Source organism: Homarus americanus, unplaced genomic scaffold, assembly GCF_018991925.1.
Source record: "Homarus americanus isolate GMGI-L3 unplaced genomic scaffold, GMGI_Hamer_2.0 scaffold34921, whole genome shotgun sequence".
Taxonomy (NCBI): Eukaryota; Metazoa; Arthropoda; class Malacostraca; order Decapoda; family Nephropidae; genus Homarus; species Homarus americanus.
This window is the reverse complement of record NW_024741901.1, coordinates 21,393,981-21,413,890: the sequence shown is the minus strand read 5'-3', so window position 1 is coordinate 21,413,890 and position 19,910 is coordinate 21,393,981. Positions and strand designations below refer to the sequence as shown.

Below are 19,910 nucleotides of genomic sequence, written 5' to 3'. Positions count from 1 at the left end.
GCCACCTTGGCATCCCTCAAGCCGCGTGCTCCTCTGGGCACCCTCACCAACCAGCTCTCTCCTACTCAACGTTTGTTACCATGCTGTCTACCCAGCAACAAGCTGCATTGTACATCCAATACAATATGTATACAGTGAGCACATTGTGAGTTTCCTTTCTCCATCCCATCCTGATTGTGAACCAATATCTCATAACACCACAAATGGTGACCCCCCGGAGATTCGCACTCACACAGGATGGAGGAGAAACTAATCACTCTCCCAGTCTTCAAGCAACAAGGAAGACTGGCTTACCCACACAGAGGTAACTCTCATTGGCTCTACAACTACTGTCTCTACACCGCAGGTTAGACACCCTAGAGCAGTTCTGCTACTCTAAGCAGACAGCCGCTCCTCTTCCTGCCCCAAGCAACACGTCCTACCGACCCCAACACACCTGTCCTGCCTCAGACGCCGCCTCTGGCCCAGCAGTACCCCCTGCCGCTCCTACTGACGCGGCCCCTGCTCCTGACGCGGACCCACACACCCCTCTTTTCTCCCTCAGGTACCTCCTGCTACTGTCCTGCACCCTGCTGCTGTCGTGGACCCTGCTGTTGTCATGCACCCTGCTGCTGTCATGGACCCTCTTCCTGCTGATGCAGACCCTGCTCCTGACCCAGGCCCACACACCCCAGCAGGCGCATCTGAGGACTCTTTACCTGTCACGAGTGAAGCACAACATTCATCGCCTCCACAACCCTCCTCCCTCTTTTCTCCCACAGATCTCGTGTATCTAGACAGAGTTGCCCCCCCCCCCTAGCGGTCGGCTCATCCACGCCCTCGCCGTTTTGTCTCACATGTGGCATGCACCGCCCGTCTGCCTCACATGTGGCACGCAACACTGCCAACCTCCAGCCTCCCGACTCGCCCGGAGGGGAAGGGGAGCATTGAAGTGGATTCCTCCCCTACAAGCACCGAACCTTCTCGAATTCCCCAACCTACGCCTCCAGCGCCGCCCACGGAGCAGGGATCAACTATCTACCCACGCCTACCCCCACCTTATAAGACCTGACACCGCTGTGACCAGCCTCTTTCTACCCAGTGCCACCAGCAAACAATACCTCCTCCTCCGCGCCAGCCTGGCGGCTCCCGCACCCTCGCCACCTTGGCATCCCTCAAGCCGCGTGCTCCTCTGGGCACCCTCACCAACCAGCTCTCTCCTACTCAACGCTTGTTACCATGCTGCCTACCCAGCAACAAGCTGCATTGTACTGTAGTGGATTCCTCCCCTACAAGCACCGAACCTTCTCGAATTCCCCAGCCTACGCCTCCAGCGCCGCCCACGGAGAGGTGGTCAACTATCTACCCACGTCTACCTCCGCCTTATAAGGCCTGACACCGCTGTGACCAGTCTCTTTCTACACAGTGCCACCAGCAAGCAACACCTCCTCCGCGCCAGCCTTGTGGCTGCCGCTCCCGCCAGCGACCTTGGTGTCCCTCAAGCTGCTTGCCCTCACTCTGGGCACCCTCACCACCCAGCTCTCTCTACTCAACTCTTATTACCATTCTACCTACCCAGCAACAAGCTGCATTGTACATCCAATACAATATGTATACAGTGAGCACATTGTGAGTTTCCTTTCTCCATCCCATCCTGAGTGTGAACCAATATCTCATAACCCCACAGACCTGCTGCAGATTAATATCCGAAAACACACTCACAAAACCACAGTCATTGATGAAATTTTGAAGAAAAAACAGTGCAACAAATAACACTGAAACAAGTAGATTTCATAGTGTTTTCAATGTTTGGAGCAACCTACTGTTGCCAGCACATTTTAGTATAAGACCAATTATTATTGTTCTGCACAATTCTCACTAATACTCACAAACTGAAATTTGTTGAAGCATCTTTTACTAAATTTGAACAAGATTTAAAAAAAAATTACGGAGGATCGGCCTAAATTCAGTTTCAAATTTTATGAGTCAATATTATCTATTCCCTTTAAGTTGTTGAATGTGAAACATAATTTTCTGTATATTTATTACCACCCATTTGGTTATTTAAATTGTTGTTCCTTTTTTTTATCTGAATACATATGGTTTAGTTTTATATTGCTAGACTCCTGCCCTATCCAAGAGTCCCTACCCTACCCTAGGGTAGGGCCTAGACTCTAGAGCAGGGGTTCTCAACCAGGGGGGAATTCCCCCCAGGGGGGGAATTCAGGTTTTCAAGGGGGGGGGGTAACTGATTCGGGAGCAAGAGATATGTTCGATGAGAAATCAATCACAGAATTTTGGCCCTTGATGTGCGATTCCTACCCAAAAGTGGCAGAAAGAGCTATCAGTGCATTGCTTCCGTTTGTGTCGACATATCTTTGTGAGTCAGGCTTTTCAACTCTGTTGCAAATTTAAACGAAGCAACGTAGTAGATTAGAGGTAGAAAATGACCTGCGTTGTGCCCTTTAAGCACTCCTCCGCGTATCCCAGAATTGGCGAAGAAAAAACAATCACAGGTTTCTCATTGACTGTAATCTTCATCTGAATAAAATTAATTACAAATTTACAATATCCTGGTATTCTATTGAACTTTTTGTTTATTGCATTATGCTTCAGTTTGGTCTGTTAAGTAATTCATTATAAATATAAAAAAACTATTTTACTTTTATTCAAGTTTTATAAATCCATCAACATTTTCAATTGGCATTTAATTTGTAAAACTCCACTATAAAAATAATCCATGTAAAATTGTAAATGTATATGTACTAATATGGAAAAAATAAAGGATTTTCAGTATTATATGCATATTATTTGGAATGCACTTTTTGAGGCAGACAATCTTGGAAAGGAGGGGGAATGACATTGACATATGGTGAAAGGGGTGCATGGGGCAACAAGGTTAAGAACCACTGGTCTAGAGTCTAGGGCCTAGAGGAAGACATCTAGAAGTGAGTTGATGGTCATTTGATTGGTCCTCGTCGCCAAATCTTCGTTGCTTTTATAATTGCATCTACTTGGTATTGGTAATTATTGATGACTGACCCGCCGCTGATTTCTCAAAGAAAACAATTTAAAAAATTTACAAACGCCGCAATTTTACAATGTTTTGTTGTGTTAATCCGGATTTATGAGGTGTACATGACGTCGGCCAGCACGCGACAGCCGAGCCGACTCAATCATTTGAAGTTGAACCTTGTTGTGTTGTGGCCAGTGAACACGGCTGACTGGTCTGAGGGTGACGGATATACGAAGACTGGCAAATAAATACTCAAGATGTCAGATTTGGCGTCCCCAAGGTCGCCTGGATCTGGCGACTTTCCCCATGACGAATTTGACTACGATGACGACAACGATGCAGATTTTGAAGACTCCCGAGATTATGACGACAGAGAGAGTGACGACGGTGAGCTTTCTTGTCCACAAACTACTTTTATTATTAGTTAACCACTTGTGTACGTGATCCCCTGTGTGCTGAATAAAATCGCATGGCATTAGCCAAATAAATTGTTGACAGTGACTTCTCTGTAGTGAAGAGGTGAATGATTTGACATTGAGACTTAAACTAATATATATATATTGGATGCGTATTTGGTAGTCTAGGAGAGATTGTGGGGTTAAACAGCTACCTAATGAAAAATTTATATAAGAATGGATATGTATTGGTAAAGGTGGAGGACACCGTTAGCATCAGAAATAACTTATGGAATTGAAGCAAAGTTTCTGGAGATCCTTTTTGTATGATACTGAACACGAAAATGGAAGTGAGTGCACAAAACCTATTAAAACCTGACCTAACTGTACCTAACCTCACTTACCATACCTAACCTCAACTAACTGATTAACCTGTGTGTTATAGTTTCGATTTTCTTACTATCATCCAAACAACGTCTCTTGAAAAATTAACGATTTCAGTCCAATACAAATCGTAAGAAATGCGCCTGATGAGATTGTCATTGGTTTTTTTTTTTACATGTAAGCAAACACCGTGGATGATCTCACATAGCAGATGATGTGAACCAAAACATGGCGCCATATTTACAAAAAAAAAAAATTATTTATTCATCTAGAAAAGACAGAGATGTGAAATTACTGCCAGATGATAAGCATTATTCCCCTTTTCTTTCATGCCCTGCCTACTAACAAGTAATTTATTTCTGAAAGATGTGCTAAAAAGAAAATAAAGGTCAATATTGTGAAAATGACACCAGGCAAATGAATATTAAAAATAGGTTTTTCTAGTGTAAATCATCGTGTTAAATACAAATATGACCTTCATTGATGTAAAAAAATGAGCAGTAGTTGAAATATTGGAAAAAAAAAGTGGAAGTTCAACAATGTAAAAACCTAAAAAAAAAAAATTAAAACCTAACCTAACCTAACCCCTAGTGCATAAGAAATTTACCTTAAGCAAGAAATATAGGAGGATAGGGTGATGCGACTATCAATGAGTAAGTGGTCGTCAGTGTCTGTCTCTTATCACAGTACCATGCATGTGATCTACACAGTATTGACACTCGGAATTACATCTCGGACACCTTACAGATGAAATAAAAACACTGTGAAGCCTAAAAATGACAACGGTTGCTGCTTCATTGTTCAAAATGTACTGAATAATACGGCAGCCAGCCAAGGTACATCCATCTTACACTGGCGCCTTCTTCCAACTGGCCGCCAACACTGATTAGTGCACGAGTATTATGTCACAGCACTCATGCTGATTGGTGCGCATGACTATAACGTCACATTAACACTCACACTGATTGGCCAAATATTATACTTTACTTTTACTCAAAAATTATAAATTTCCGACAAACGTTATATAATAAATTATTTGTATTTATTTTTTCTCTATCTCCCCATGTATGACTCAATATTGAGTTGCCTGGTGTCATTTTCTAAATATTGACCAAAATAGATATTACAATGTTGTTGCCTCAATTTTATTACTCCGTGTCATCCACACATCATCTGAAAACTTGGTGCAATTCCATAAAGTCCTTTTGTTGCCAATGGTCTCCACCTTTACCTAATTTTTTTTTTATAGTTTTTCTTCTGCAAGTTTCACACAACACGGGAATCTTAGGAATTTTATCTTTGCAATCAATAGTTTAGACAATTCTAAGACATTTCTTCTATGATGTTTCTCTCACAAATGACCTATACAGTATATGCCAGAGGGGGTCCAGATGGGACACAGGCCCCCAGTAAGGAGGTTAGGTTAGGTCATTTGCAAGGAAAACGTCATAGAAGAAAGGTATTTTAGAAATGTTTAAACTGTTGATCGCAAAGATAAAATACCTAAGATTCCTGTTGTTTTTGTTTTGTTTTTTCAAAAGTGAAAATATTTTTTTTTCTTTTTGTTATTCCTGTAATTGTTGTTCATACCCACATTGTATTTTGCTATTCAAGTGGTGAATTCGCAGAATCCAACATTAAAACTATAACTTTGAATGAGAAGTTTTTGGGGTGAGCAACAAAGCACCAATAGGTGCACACTAGTCTCACTTATCTGTACCAGTAAGTACCAAACATTGCAGAATTTCTTTGGGCATTCAGGTTTCCTCCTGTGCTAACACTGGACAGTAATGGTCATTACAAAAATACTGACCAACTGGCTAAATGAAGAGCAAACTGATGAGTTGCAAAATGATAAAGTAAAAAAAAAAATCTAATGTCTCTTCATTTTGCCATCTGATGGACCAGGATATCATTTAAGAAAAATTAAACTGGTACAATAAGAAATTGTTGTTGCATTTCCACGGCAAGGATGATATGATGACAATTGATTTCTGTAAAATTTTAACATAAAAATATGAAGTTCTCAAGACTTCACAAGCACTGGATTGAGGTTAATTGGAATTATAACTGAGAAACTGATGAAAATTATGGTTTGATAATTGTGGAAATGACAGAAAGCACCATGCATTCATTACAGTCAGCATCTGCCTAACTTTGATGTGTATATGTATGCTTGCAGATATTTACCCAGTATTCTTTTTAAGGATACCATATGTACAATCGTATGGCCACCAGACAACAGATAGATAACCCAAGCAGCTAACAAACTGATCAGTGGGGAAGAGGATAGAGTAAACCATACAGGAAATGGGCACATTCACAGATAGAAGGGGACTGCTTATTTAGTATCCTTGATCTGGTTACTATAATAATAATAATAAGTAAACGGTTTATTAATAGAGTTGCAGCCGGTGGCTGAAAATATACAAACTTACATGTGACTTAGAAATAATGATATGCATTCAATAAATTTACAGGGCTGTACAGTACATAAATCAGTTGTTTATTTAACAATAGATGGGATGGTGCTATTCTTTTATCTATCAGTGCGGGCTCTTATGGGCTGAATTTTTTTGTAGTGGCGGACTGCGCAAGGTGGACGGGGGACTGCCGGTGGCAGGAGGTGGCGATGATGAGGATGGTGCAGTAGTCCACTGTCAAACCTTGCTAGTGCTTGGTGGTGGAGGTCACTGAGGGATGGTATTTCCAGGGTGGAGAGAGCATTGTTGTAACCGGAGTAGTCTGCACCGAGCATGATTCTGCAGGCCCTTTTCTGTACCTTCTCTAGCTGACGTTGTTGGGTAGAGTTGAGAGAAGACGACCAGGCTGGTGACGCATACGTTAATTTGGGGAGAATAAAGGCGTTGTAGATAGTCCTCAGCTCTGGCGTGGGTGCCCCAAGTGACCTGAGTCGTCGTAGCATGTAGAGGCTAGTTCTGCACATTCTACTAGTTTTACTGCAATGTAAACAAACAGTGATGCCACATCACACAAAACACGCCAGCCGCTGTACCTGTTTTAAAGGGAGGCAACTGTACATTGCACCCATGCTGGAGCCATGGTCACAGCTTGCTGTATTTTGTATTGTGATCAAATATCTGAAATCCTTACAATATTGTATAGTACTAAGAACTTAAAGAGAAGGGAAAGCTGGGTGCTGTTGCATCTGATATTAAGAAGAATAGGCTTGATATTACTCTTGATGAGAAAATTATAATGGTAAATACCCTGTATTCAGTAGTGACCAAGCGAGGAACTTTATAGTGATTTATTTTAAGAACGATAGAGCAAACACAGAAATAACTAGTATAGCATTTTCATTGGAAATTAATACTGTATACAGTATATCTATATTTTTTTTAATCTTTTACTTTTCGATTTCACTTAAAAATTTCAATTTTGATCATACAAAGTGTGCAGGGCTTTGAAGTAGAGGGATATTGTGGGTTAGAAACATGCAGATACACTGATGAAAACAAACTTAACGAATCCTAACCTAACCTAATTGCAGGTATGGGACCGTTTATCCGGCATCTCGGTATCCGGAACGGTCCAAAAACCAGCTATATTCTGGAACATATTCCCGGGCCAAGCAGGGATATTTCCAACCGTTCCCCACCTGCGAGCTGTATGTTATACTATGCTTATTTTTCAATTCATAATTTTGGGTAGATATATGTAATTTTCTTGTTTTTCTTTACTCAGTTACATACACACACACACACAATTCTACATACAGAAAGTGCAAAAATAAGTAATTATAATAAGGTATAAAGGTTTACGTCTCTACGGGTTTCCACCGTCAAGCCGTATTGGGAGTGTGTGGAAGTCAGAGGGTCTGTGGTAGAGCACTGTTGCTAAGGCGAGATCAGGGGCGACTGCAATATGGCGTGTACGTTAACTTGTTATCATCTTTGCTTATTTTATGCTTTCATTATTATTTTACTGTATTTCTATACTTTCATTATTGTTTTTTATATGCCTACCATTTAAGGGCTGAATCTAGTGATATGAGTAAAGGCTTCACAGCTAGTTACAGAAGGTTTATTGTACGTTTTAGGCCTGGCGCTCCAAATTCCGGAGAAAAAAGCAATCAGTCAATTCCCAGGTCCCAAGCATGCTGGATAAATGATGCCATACCTGTACTGTATTACAGAAAACTTAAAAAAGTGTAGTACTGTATATAATATCTAAGAATAGGTCACTGTGTTAAGGAGCCGAGATAGCAAACTTTTCAGTAAAAAAATATTCTTCAGTTTATCAAGAACGTCCCAAAAATGGTGGAAGAAATAAATTTTTGACAACAAAAAGATCAACAACAACTAAACGTAATGACTCACATATTGGTACTGTATACAATACATGCCTAACCTAACCTAACCAAACCTGACACTCCCTGGTGTGTAAATTTAACCAAACTCAATAAGATAAATAAAAAAATAAGGATCCTAGAGAACCAAACCTGAAATTGAAGTAAGAAAAAAAAAAAATAAATAAATAAATAAATATATATATATATATATATATATATATATATATATATATATATATATATATATATATATATATATATATATATATATATATATATATATATATATATATATATATATATATATATACTGTACCCTGTATAATTGTATATATAAATTTCCAACTAAAATGCTATAGAGTAAAGTATATACAGTATTATATTTTTGGTTTATTTTCTGCTTTATCTCCCTATAACTCAATATATACTTCCATACCTGGGCACTACCGAACATTGACAATTAAAATAATGCCTTTCTAAATCCCTTGTGAGTGGCCCTTTTATCTCCAAGAATAAATTTCTTTCCTCGTCTGTAAAATACTTTTGTACAGGATGGTATTTCTATTATATAGGTACAGTTCTGTATACTGTAAGTGTTATTGTAACTGTTCTAAGTTTATCTGGTTATATTTCACTATTTTGTCATTATTAGAGGTAATTTTGGGTAAAAAATTAATGTCGCATAACACAATAATTGCAGTACAGTATTTGTGAAATCTGCGGTATATGTTGTGAAAACTTGATACATGAAGGTTTAAAAAAAATGAAATTGGAGAGTGTACAATTGAGAAGCCTTAAAAAAACAAAAAAAAATGTGGACACATCATGGGTGGCAAGTTATAAGTCAGTGAAGTGAGGCAGAGTGTAATGGACAACTGCCGAGTGCTGCTTGTGTAGGTGGTGAGCCAGGCTGTGGTGGTGTGGGTGAGGGGCCCACTGAGGGTAGAAGGATGGTGATGAGGAATAAAAAATAACAAATCATTCCAAGATGATGATAGCAAGCTGATTCTGAGGCTCTACCATCCTTGTGTCTCACTCTAGAGTGTATCAGTCATCGACTTTCTATTCTTAGTATGATTTTTGGCACAGCTTTAAATTCGTGGCTCCATATGCTAATCATCTTAAGATGACAATAGTGATTTTACACTAAATCATCTGAAGATGATGATAGCAGTTAAAGGGATAATGTACAGTCTCGTTCAAGATTCTTCGAACACTGCTGGAGACAGCTGGCAACTCAAGACCGTTTGTTTACTATAGTACGTCGTAAAAATTATGAATAAATGTAAAAGTGATCGGTGATTGGTTACTTAGTTCCCCGTTGCTTAATTTACTGGTTGGACTTTGTTTTTTCGTATTATATTATACTACGTACTATCGTAAACAAACAGTCTTGAGTTGCCAGCTGTCTCCAGCAGTGTTCAAAGAATCTTGAACGAGACTATACATACAGTTAACTTACAGGTTTTCAGGAATGTATGATTTACCTGAGGTGGGCACTGTCCATACTAGATTTGTTAGAATCATATTGAAGATTGAAACAGATTTAACCAGGTCATTAAAAGTAAATTGTAGCTAAGGTACAGTACTGTGACTTATATTCATTACAGATACTGACTTGGGAAGTGAAGGAGAAACAAGAGGGAAAGAAGAATATGCTGGTATTAAGGAACAGTAAGTATTTTACACCTTGCTGTGCTCTATATTGTAATTTAGATATCAGGAAGTGTAATACATTACACTGTAGTTTCTTAAGATATGGGACACAAAGAATAAGAGCTAATTCTGCTTTCTTCCTTCAGGAAGTTTATTTTATAGTAATAATCATTCACCACTCACTTTACAACATTTAGAAAACCAATTAACCCTCAATCCCCGGGTTAGGGTGCTGGTGGCAATGCCCTTCACCCAGGGGTAAATCGAGAAAAATCTACTTTCCAAAAATAATTTTTAACCTTTTAAAATGATAAAACAAGAAAGAAAAACTATATATTGACCCTCTAGAGACTTCCCTGGCTGTGCGGAGGGAGGAGGGAGGGGAGATAAGGAGACAGTGTTGGTTTGACAGCTGATGCTCGTGGTTCCTCCGCACTTAGCAGCTATTTTTAGCTCACCTTTGTGTCCGAGGTGGCCAATAATGAAAATATTTGCTGATCTTAATACTTAATTTCTATAAATAATTAATTTAAAATATTTTATTTGCATAATTTTTCATAAAAAAGAGCTTCGCAATACTCACCAGTCAGTTGCCAGTCTACCTGGCTGTCTTTGTGTTTGGTAGAGCAAGTAATTCATAAAATAATAATAATTCCACAAATAAATACATTTATAACATAATCATAGCATTGTTTTACAGTAATACTACCCTACGATACAACTACACTCCTTTTAGCAATATTACTTTGATACAACATAATAAAATAGACAAACAATGAAAATGAAACAAACAAAAGGAGGTAATTATGTTCAGGAAGCTTCCCTGTGGCTGAGCATGTGGTGTGAGAGGCAAATAGTCACACTGGAACCTGATAACCCGCACTGGGCATTTAAACAGTGGCGGGAATAGTCGCGCGTTCTGGAATGTCACCCTGGGCCTAAGGGTTAAAGTTCATTTCATTTTCATCTTTTTAAATAATTCATGGCACTAAAATATTATTTTAACAAGTACAGTAGCTTACAAATTTAATTTGGCATATATATTTTAAGAAGGGAAAATTATATTGGGAATGTTAGTACAGTACTGTACTGTATAGTGTGAACTAGTTATCATATTCAGCTGGTGATCTATAACCTGGTTAGACTTTCTACAAAGGAGGCTGTGTTTGGCTTATATAGCACAGTATCTGGTATGAGCTAAAACATAACTACATACTGTACCTGTATACCATATTCCCATTGGCTTGTTTTAAAAATACAGCTTGTCCAGAAATATCCAGACTGACCAATAGGGGATAATACAGTACTGTACTGTATACAACATATATCTAGGTTGAATTTGCCTGTGATGTATGAAACTACATGTCTTGGATTGCCTCTTAACATTCATTACGTGAACCTCACTGTGGCTTTGGTATCTCCTTTTCTTGTTAATCCAACATTTAGAAAATATTAGAGCAGGAAAGAAATGATACAATGAAAATACTGTGTTAGTGATTGATTAAGGCAAGAAAGGAATTATTATAAAGAAAGCACTGTGTTTGAGAATATTGTGCATGATCGATTAAAGGAAGGAAGGAAGGAAGGAATTACTGTATAATGTGAATTTGAGCTAAAAAAAGGATATACCCTGTACTGTACAGTATAAGGGGTAATATAACTGACTTACCTGCCTACTCTATACTTTACTGTATATAGGCTGAAGTTCTTGAGATTTAAATTATGAATACTGTACCTTCATCTATTGTTTACTGTAAAACAACCTCTGTAATTTTTTATGATTATTCAGGATGTACCAGGACAAGCTCGCTCAACTAAAAAAACAACTGCAGCAGTTGCGTGACAGCAGTCATCCAGAATACAACAAGAAACTAAAGAAGATTGATGCAGCTTACAAAGAAAGGTATGTTTGTTACTTACAACTATATGGCAATTCATTTTCATGTCAAAATATTTTGGCATTTGGTTAAATGTAGGAAAAGGGCACATTTTCCATTAATTATTGTTTACTACTACTGTACGTATTTTCTACGAAAGCCCCATTATTTTATTATCATGAACTTAACATGATAGTGATACTGAAGGCTTCGAGGGGATAAGCTAGGAGATGCATCATCCTATCACAAGTATCCCATGCAGTCACATGACAGCATTAGCCATTCGCAGTGCATGAGCCTAGGCCCAAGTTACCCAAATGGTCTTCCCATCCACACACCCAACATGTGAGAATGCTGCTGAGCATAATGCAATCTTGTGTCACTCCTGGAACCTTTATCCCCAGGCCCGAAGCAGAAAGGTTTGGAGAGATTATCTCAAAAAAATTTCAGAAATTGTGCCATGTTGCATCCTTGGAATTTGTTCCCAGACCCAGAAAAAATATTTGGAGAGGTTTTCCAGAATTTTCTTGGAATCTTTCCGGAAAATGTGACTGATTTTCAACCTCGGAAACTCGTTCGCAGACCCAGAATTGAGAAAAGTTTCTGGAAAAATTCCGAGCCGATTTCAATTACAGTTAATGGAGAGTTCTGGGGATTCCAGCTAATGGGGAGATTACTGCAAATTAATATTTTTGTTCTATATAAACCTACTAGAAAAGATATTAAGATAGATATAAAGCTATACAGTGTTTTGAAATCTGATTATGGTTGTCCTAAACACATAATGAAAGTGTACATCCTCACCATTGGGCTAACATGTGTTTGTACTGTTGGTATTATATTACCATGTTTTTGAATGTATGGACAGGGAAATCCCATTCTGGCCTCATGATATGGACGTGTAAGAGTGTGTTAATTTGATATACAGTTGTACCCCGCTTTACGTGGTCAATTGAACCCACAGGGTACCGCGTTAAGTGAAAACCGCGTTAAGTGAACAACAGAACATATGGGATTAATTCCAATAGAGACTGGCCCGACCCCCAAACTCCACTTTTTGACGACACACAACTATGTTGTAGTAAAAATTTTATCTTAACTTTATGATGGTATGAACAAGCAAGTAATATAGAAGAGGTTAGGTTAGGAAAAATAAAGGTTAAGTTGGGGAAAATAAAGGTTAGGTTAGGAAAACTAAAAGTTAGGTGTAACACTTACGTTAGTAGAAGAGATGGGTCGGCATACGGGGATGGAGGCTGGTTCCGAGGCAGAGGGCAGATTACTGGCCCTCAAGTGAATCACCATTACTAGGTGCATCACCATCACTATCAGTTACAGTTGTCAGGGCTTCCCTGACAAATCCCTCAAAGTCACCTTCACTGTCACTATCACTGGTTCTGGCTGGCAGTGGTGGGTTGCGGGCGAAGAACTCGGTAATGCTTTTTTGACGGCTAGTGTTAATGTTGTCTTGATACACCTTGATGTACGGCTCCATAGCCTGCACCAGCCGGGTATGGAAGACTTCATAGCGGTCATCGTCATTGTCGCGGGAAAGGAAGGACTTCATTTTTTCTGCACACTCCATGGCACCCTTATTATCACTGACTTAACTAGTGTTCTTCGGAGAATGACGCACCTTCTTCCTCTTCACTGACGTGATCATCTTCCAACATCTCGTCGGCAGTCACTTCAGGATCTCTGATCACATCCAGGATGTCTTCGTTGGTGGTCTCGGAGAAGCCTTCAGCTGTAATATTGTGCGCAGCTTCTCTGGCAAGGTCCACTGCTACTGCAACAGTCTGAACCTTACCAGTCACAGGTTGACTCCTCCTCTCAGCTGGTATGCCATGCAACACACGTCTCCATGCGTGACGAATCGTAGCAATAGACAGCTGATCCCATGCCTCCACCAAGAAGTCTACAGCTTGTTTGACGTTAAACTTCTTCCAAAACTGTTTGACGAGAACTTCTTGAGTCGCCACCTCTTGTTCCTTGTCCTCGTCGCTTTTACTCTCGCTGTCGGTGTCACCCAGCTTACGCAACTCATCCTTGGTGTTGGTAGAGTCGTTCAGGAGCTTGAACTTCTTTGCAGAGTATGCAGCTTTCACATTGCAGATCAACTCCTGGTCCATGGGCTGGATTAATGACGTAGTGTTGGGAGGAAGGAAGACCACTTTTACGTTAGGGTGACGATCCATAAGTAGGGGCGAGTGTCCAGGTGTGTTGTCAATGAGCAACAAAATGTTGAATGGAACATTCTGTTGCTCGCAGAATTTCTTCACGTCGGGAACAAAACAGTCGTCAAACCAGAAGAGGGACAGAGAAGAGAACATCCACGCCTTACGTGCGGTTAGCCAGTGGACATTAAGCTTGTTCATGTCCATATTCTTGTAGGCGTGCAGCTTGCGGGCTGTGTGAATCACCGATAACTTTGGTTTACAGGTACCGGAGGCATTGGTGGTAAAGAGGACGGTGATGCGTTCCTTCTGCAAATTCCGACCCCTTACCTTGCTGGCAGACTGGACAACGAAGGTCTTGGAAGGTAGCTTTTTCCAGAAAAGACCAGATTCGTCCATGTTAAACACCTGGTCGTCAGTGTACTGTCCTTCATCCATAACCTCACGTAAGAACGGAGGAAAATCTCTAGCCGCCACACGGTCAGCACTCGCTTCCTCACCACCAATGTTGATGTTGGTGATCTTGTTCCTCTTCTTAAACCTATGCAGCCAACCAGAGGAAGCATTGAAGGGTTTGAGCTCTGCAATTCCCAGCTTGCGTGACACTGCTGTGTAAAGTTCACGTGCGTACTCCTGCACTGAGCTCGTGTCGACCGCCATGTTCCGTCTTGCCTGACGAATCAAGTAACTCACCAGCAAATTTTCCACCTTTACCAGCACCCTGTTCTGGCAACACTTGATCATTGAAGCACCTGCAGACTTTGTGATTTTCATGTGTTCTTTAATCTTGGCTGCATCCTTCTTAATAGTACGAATCGTAGATTCGTTGACGCCATGCTGGCGCGCGAGATCAGCTTGACGTGTTCCTTTCTCCAAATCTTGAATGATCTGGTATTTCACTTCGTAGCTTAGGGCACGGCGTGTCTTCTTGGGCTTAGGGCGGCTGGGTCCAGGTAAGGAAAGGTTTCTCTGGTGGCGGTGGTGGTCCGGCGGAAGCCATTTCACAGAACAGTGGATGCACGTATACACGGGGTGACCTGGAGGGATGAAACTAGCGCGGCAGCGTCCTCTTTCCTCCCTCTCTCCCTCCCTGGGTGGACACGTCATATTACTTTAAACCAATTACAGTTAGCAGCAGAGGGGGGTAGGGATGCATGGCCAATCACAGTCTGATATGTCATATGACGTCAGTGATAACGCAACAAAGAGACACACTGCACAACCTTACAGCGCGGCTTGCCCAAGCGGAGGGGGGAGGGAGGGTGGCGGGTGGGGCGAATCTAAAAATAGCGTCTCGAGCCGGACACTCTGCGCGTACATGGGTAGATGAACCGCGTTAAGTGAAAGTTCGGTTCTGGCGAGGCACCGCGTATGTGAGAAATCGCGTTAAGTGAAACCGCGTAAAGCGGGGTACAACTGTACTACTTAACAGCCAGATATGTAGTACATTACTACTACCTACAGTAATAACCCGGTTAGTGCTCAGGATACATTCCTGGAAAATGGAGCACTATCTGAAATAGCACTGTAAGGGCTCATTATGCCATTGAATATATGGAGATGCATTGCAGATGACGTTATTTTTTACCGATGGGATATATACATACAGTATTGTACAGGAATGTAAAGAGTACAGGTATTAATAAACACGGATTATTACAGTAACCTATCATTAATAATTAATGAATAACAAATAAGCAATATTATATCATAAGTGACAGTCACTTGGTGAATAGTGACGGTTGTAGTAGAATGAGAGAGATGGGTAGTGTGTCAGTAAGATGCAGTGGGTGGGAGGGAGGGAGGGAGGAAGGAAGGTGTGAGACAGTGGATATCGTGCAACTCTGCTCTGGCTGAAGCTAATCCATCTCTGCATCACTAAAATTATGATTTAGGTGGTGACAATATAGGTAGTGGTGGTGAGAGAGATTTGGTAAGTAGTGATGAGGTGATGCATCTGTCGATTTCTTTAGTAACATTGCACCCTCAGTACTGCGTGACACTATTGAACAGCTGATATTTACCCCAAAAATTTAGTGTAAGTATAAATGAGCCATGTTGTATCCCTTCAACATTACTTTACATAACATTTTAAAATATGGAGTGAGAAAGCAGAAAGGTTTGAGTGATAAGAGAGGTGGAGTGGAAGGGAGTGGTAACACACACTGGGTGTGTTGCCAAGTGCTCCTCAACAACTGACGTTCATCCCTCCACTAAACACTTGTGCTTCAGTTAACCACACACAAATTTATGCCATACAATCCACTGTAGTTGTGGGTACTTAGCAACAAAGCACTAAACCAGCAACACATCACAACAGTGGTGGGAGACATGGCTAATAAAAAAGTCACAATAATACAAAAAATTCGGCGAGTCAACAAGAATGTGTCTACAGTGTAAGCTTGACAAAATTTGTACTGTACTGTAAACAGAAAGCACTCAGCACTGATTGGCCGAGTGTTCAGACTCATGACTTTTGGCAATTATGGATTTTTATTATTATTATTTTTTTCCCCTAGAGCTCCAAGATGCAAACAAGAGCGCTATAATGAAACAGCTCTCTACATGGTAGCACTAATTTTACAGTTTGTTAACTAGAACTAAACTTAGAGAATGTTTTATGTCATTTGTTCCACTGTGTGTTATGAAAACCATTCACCTGTAATTGTCGTGCCAGGTGGTTCTCTTGAACATTAGAAAGAAGCTGGTAAAACATTCCAGGAGAAAGAAAAGTGTGGGGTATTAACTTGAATGCACCTCAAATAGAGAACATAGGATTTTATAGTGTGCCTCTATTTTTATTTAATTGACTGTACAGTAGTACAGTAGTTTCAAATTCATAAAAGAATTTGGTTTATTTATGGTAGGGGACGAGAAAAAAAATTATGGGGGCAGCCTGGTCCTTGAAATTAGATCGTATGGTTCTCTTCCCCCTGTACATCCTTAGGTAAATTCTGGTTTGTTGCATCTTAAACACTGGTAATTGAAGTATGGTATTTGGCGAAGGTGCTACATGTGCCAAACCATGTTAAATTAATAAGGATGATGCAAGTTGTTACTGTGTGTTCACTGAAAATTTTTGTCTTTTAATAGACTAAGACTCAATGATTTATGGCGTGAAATCGAGACGGAATGGGTGGAACGTGACTATTTGGCTGAGAAGAGATTGGCCGCTCGAGAATTCGAAGAAAAGAAGAGAGAACTTAAAGAAAATTTGTTGATAGAACTTGAAGAGAAAAAGAAGATCATAGAGCAGGAAAGATACACACTTGAGCTTACCGGGGATTCAATGGAGGTTGGTTTTGATAATTAAGGATTTGTTTGTTGGATGTAAATGAATTTTGACTGCAATACTATACAAGCTTGATCAGTAACATAAGGATCTGCAGTACTATGGTAAGAGTCTACCGATGTAGACTATTAATTTATTGAATTTTAAGAATTTTATGAGATTTAGTGTTCTTGTTATATTGCTATAGAACAACTTATTCATTATAAATAAAAATACTCAATTCACCATAAGAATGAGATAGAAGAAGCACAGCTGTTATGAAGAAGGTAGCTATTAAATATTTATAAACATATATACAACAGAATAATAAGTTGAATTAATAATTAAACATTGACTTAAGAAATTTGTATTGGTGTGGGTATTTTTGCTAGTCTAAGTCTTTTCTGTTTACTTTACACATGTAATGCACCACTTCCACTTGCCATGTTTTTGTACCTCATGATCCTCCTTATGCAAAAGTAGCCAAGGAGTGAAAATAATGGAGAGGTAAAACAGTGGGACCAAGATATTTGGTATAGTGGTAAATCTTCCATAGATTGTTTTATTACTCTCCATAACAGTATAAACCAGTCTCAACTCGAAAGTTACGTCGACGAGGAAATGAACCTGCACCAATTATAGAGAAACGCCGCAAGCCAGTGTCAACAACTCTGCAGCTCTTGCTTGATGAAAGGGAGATGGATGATGATTTAAAACTCATCAACAAGAGCAAGCTGATGAATATGAAAAAAAGTAAGTAGATAAAAGTACTGTACTGTATATAATTTTAAAAGTTTTGAGTATGTGGTGTATATGGTGAATAATAGATGGCAAGTTGATTTACAATAATACAATGCAAAGTAGGAGTACAGGGGGGCCCTGAAATACGTTGGGGTTAGGTACCAAAGTCCCACTACTTAAAGCAAAGCTATGTTAAGTGGAGAATTTTCTCCATGCGAATACTGTACATATAAATACAGTAAAGGGGGATAGAGACTGTAAAGGTATTTTCGTTGCCGATGCAAAACAAAGCGGAACAATTTCTCCCAAAAGAATTACTGTAATGTAATAACGTATGAATAGGGGTTGGGTTCTTTAGTCATTTTCTACTAAGAGAAGAGAAAAAGTATTTGTTATATTATTAAGTAATGACTTAAATAGATCATTTCTGTTGTAAATACAAGTAGTTTTAATGTAAAAACAAGCTCATAACTGTAAATATTTTCAAAATAATCTTAGCCTATAACCTTTAACCTTCAAATTTATTTATTGAGGAGTGGATGAGTTCACCTTGTTTACTATGCTTTACAACATTCAACCTGATATTCAGTGTAATACTACTCATACACCTTTTCCCCTCACCACTTGCACTCTGCTTGTCACTTATTATTAAATTTTTGCAAGGATAAATCCAGATACAGTTGATACTGCATGTGAAGCTCAGCCACTACTCACAGCACAATAGAAAACAATGGGGCTGAGATTCAATTTCCGAAGTTGTTTATACTAAGTCAACCGAATCAAAAATTACGTTAGCACGGGGAATTTTTAAGTTATATTCCTCAATCAGTCAATAATGTATAGCGGGGCCCCCTGTATTTAAAATGGAATCACTTGATAACTTAGTTGTTGAGGTCTTGGATGTGACAGGAAACTGCATGTAATGAATAAAAGTTATTTATATACAGTGTAAATACAGTATAGCAATCTCAATTGAGATGTAGTCCTCTCACTTGTGAACAGCTCAAAGAACACACTTTAATCAAAGATGAAGCATATGGTCAGTAAGAATTTATTATAAATTCTCTTATTTGAGCTTGCTTTATTTTGTTTTGTTATCAGAGGATTATGGGAAGTGACATGCAAGAGAACTCAACCACTAAACAACACCGCTGTGCCTTAAGAGAGTGGTCCATATTTTAGTGGTAGATACACTGTCCTAGTGACAAAGTGTGTAGATAATGTTATGATATGGGAAGTAGTTTCTTCCACTCCTGCAGTTGATTCAGGGTGGTTTGTTAGTTCCTATTTGAACCATAGGTTGACTTAATGTCCATTGGTGAATTCAGATTTACCAAGGTAACTACTGTGACTTGGATTCATCTGCTCACATGTATCTAACCCTTCATTGGAATTCATATCCGTGCTTCCATTGTAACCTGCCATTCTTTAAGCTGTACACACTTACTTCTTCATCTATGACTCCTGGATACACTTGAATTATTACTGAAGAATAAGAGATATTAATACTAATTGTTTTATTGTACGGTATTACAGTAGGTCATATAGTGTGCATCACTTTAACCTCAAATCCATCACATGAACCTCAAAATTCAAAGTACTATATTGTCGTGAGTTTTTTTTTGAGGATTAACCCACGAGGGCACAAGTCAATGACCCACAACAGGGCCTGGGGGCGAAATTATAATAATAATAAAAATTTATAAATAAAAAAAAAATATATTAAATAAAAATATAATATAATACAGTAGTAAGAAGAATAAGAATAAAAAAGGCCCATAAAAAAACAAAATTAAAAAAGATTAATACCTAGTGAGAAATGATATACTGTATGTATGTTGTGTTGTCAAGGTAAGAAAAACAATTGAAACCCTGCAATTGTGTGTAAATGAAGCAGAAAGTCAGATCAGCAACCTGGGACTTGGTCACAATTTTTGTGGTGCCTGTTTAATAGCTGCCTACTACCTACTAGGTTGCCATGCCTGTTTAGTAAGTTTGGAGAGGAAGTTATTCTTTGTATCTTCGTGATTTTCTGATGATTGTTAGTACTGTGCATGGGTTTGACCTTTATCCCCACAGCTGTGGTCTTATGTTCTATT

At 39.3% G+C, this 19,910-nt stretch overlaps 1 protein-coding gene across 8 annotated transcripts in view; it reads left to right on the top strand.

The window, feature by feature from the left end:
- The first annotated feature begins 3,109 nt into the window (after positions 1 to 3,109).
- The window catches only part of LOC121876064 (sin3 histone deacetylase corepressor complex component SDS3-like), a 42,038-nt gene continuing 25,237 nt past the window's right edge, over positions 3,110 to 19,910 (top strand). For 4 of the 8 annotated variants that reach the window (XR_006090711.1, XM_042380961.1, XM_042380962.1 and 1 more), the window contains exons 1-6: positions 3,112 to 3,382; positions 7,289 to 7,405; positions 9,700 to 9,763; positions 11,535 to 11,648; positions 16,893 to 17,094; positions 17,652 to 17,823. Coding sequence is in view for 5 of the 8 variants with exons in the window: in XM_042380961.1 (XP_042236895.1) it covers positions 3,253 to 3,382; positions 7,289 to 7,405; positions 9,700 to 9,763; positions 11,535 to 11,648; positions 16,893 to 17,094; positions 17,652 to 17,823 (799 nt within the window). In the remaining 3 variants the exon portion in view is untranslated. Of the gene's footprint in view, positions 3,383 to 7,288; positions 7,406 to 9,699; positions 9,764 to 11,534; positions 11,649 to 16,892; positions 17,095 to 17,651; positions 17,824 to 19,910 lie in introns of all 8 variants that reach the window. The other 4 variants (XM_042380965.1, XR_006090712.1, XR_006090713.1 and 1 more) reach the window with 4 other exon arrangements.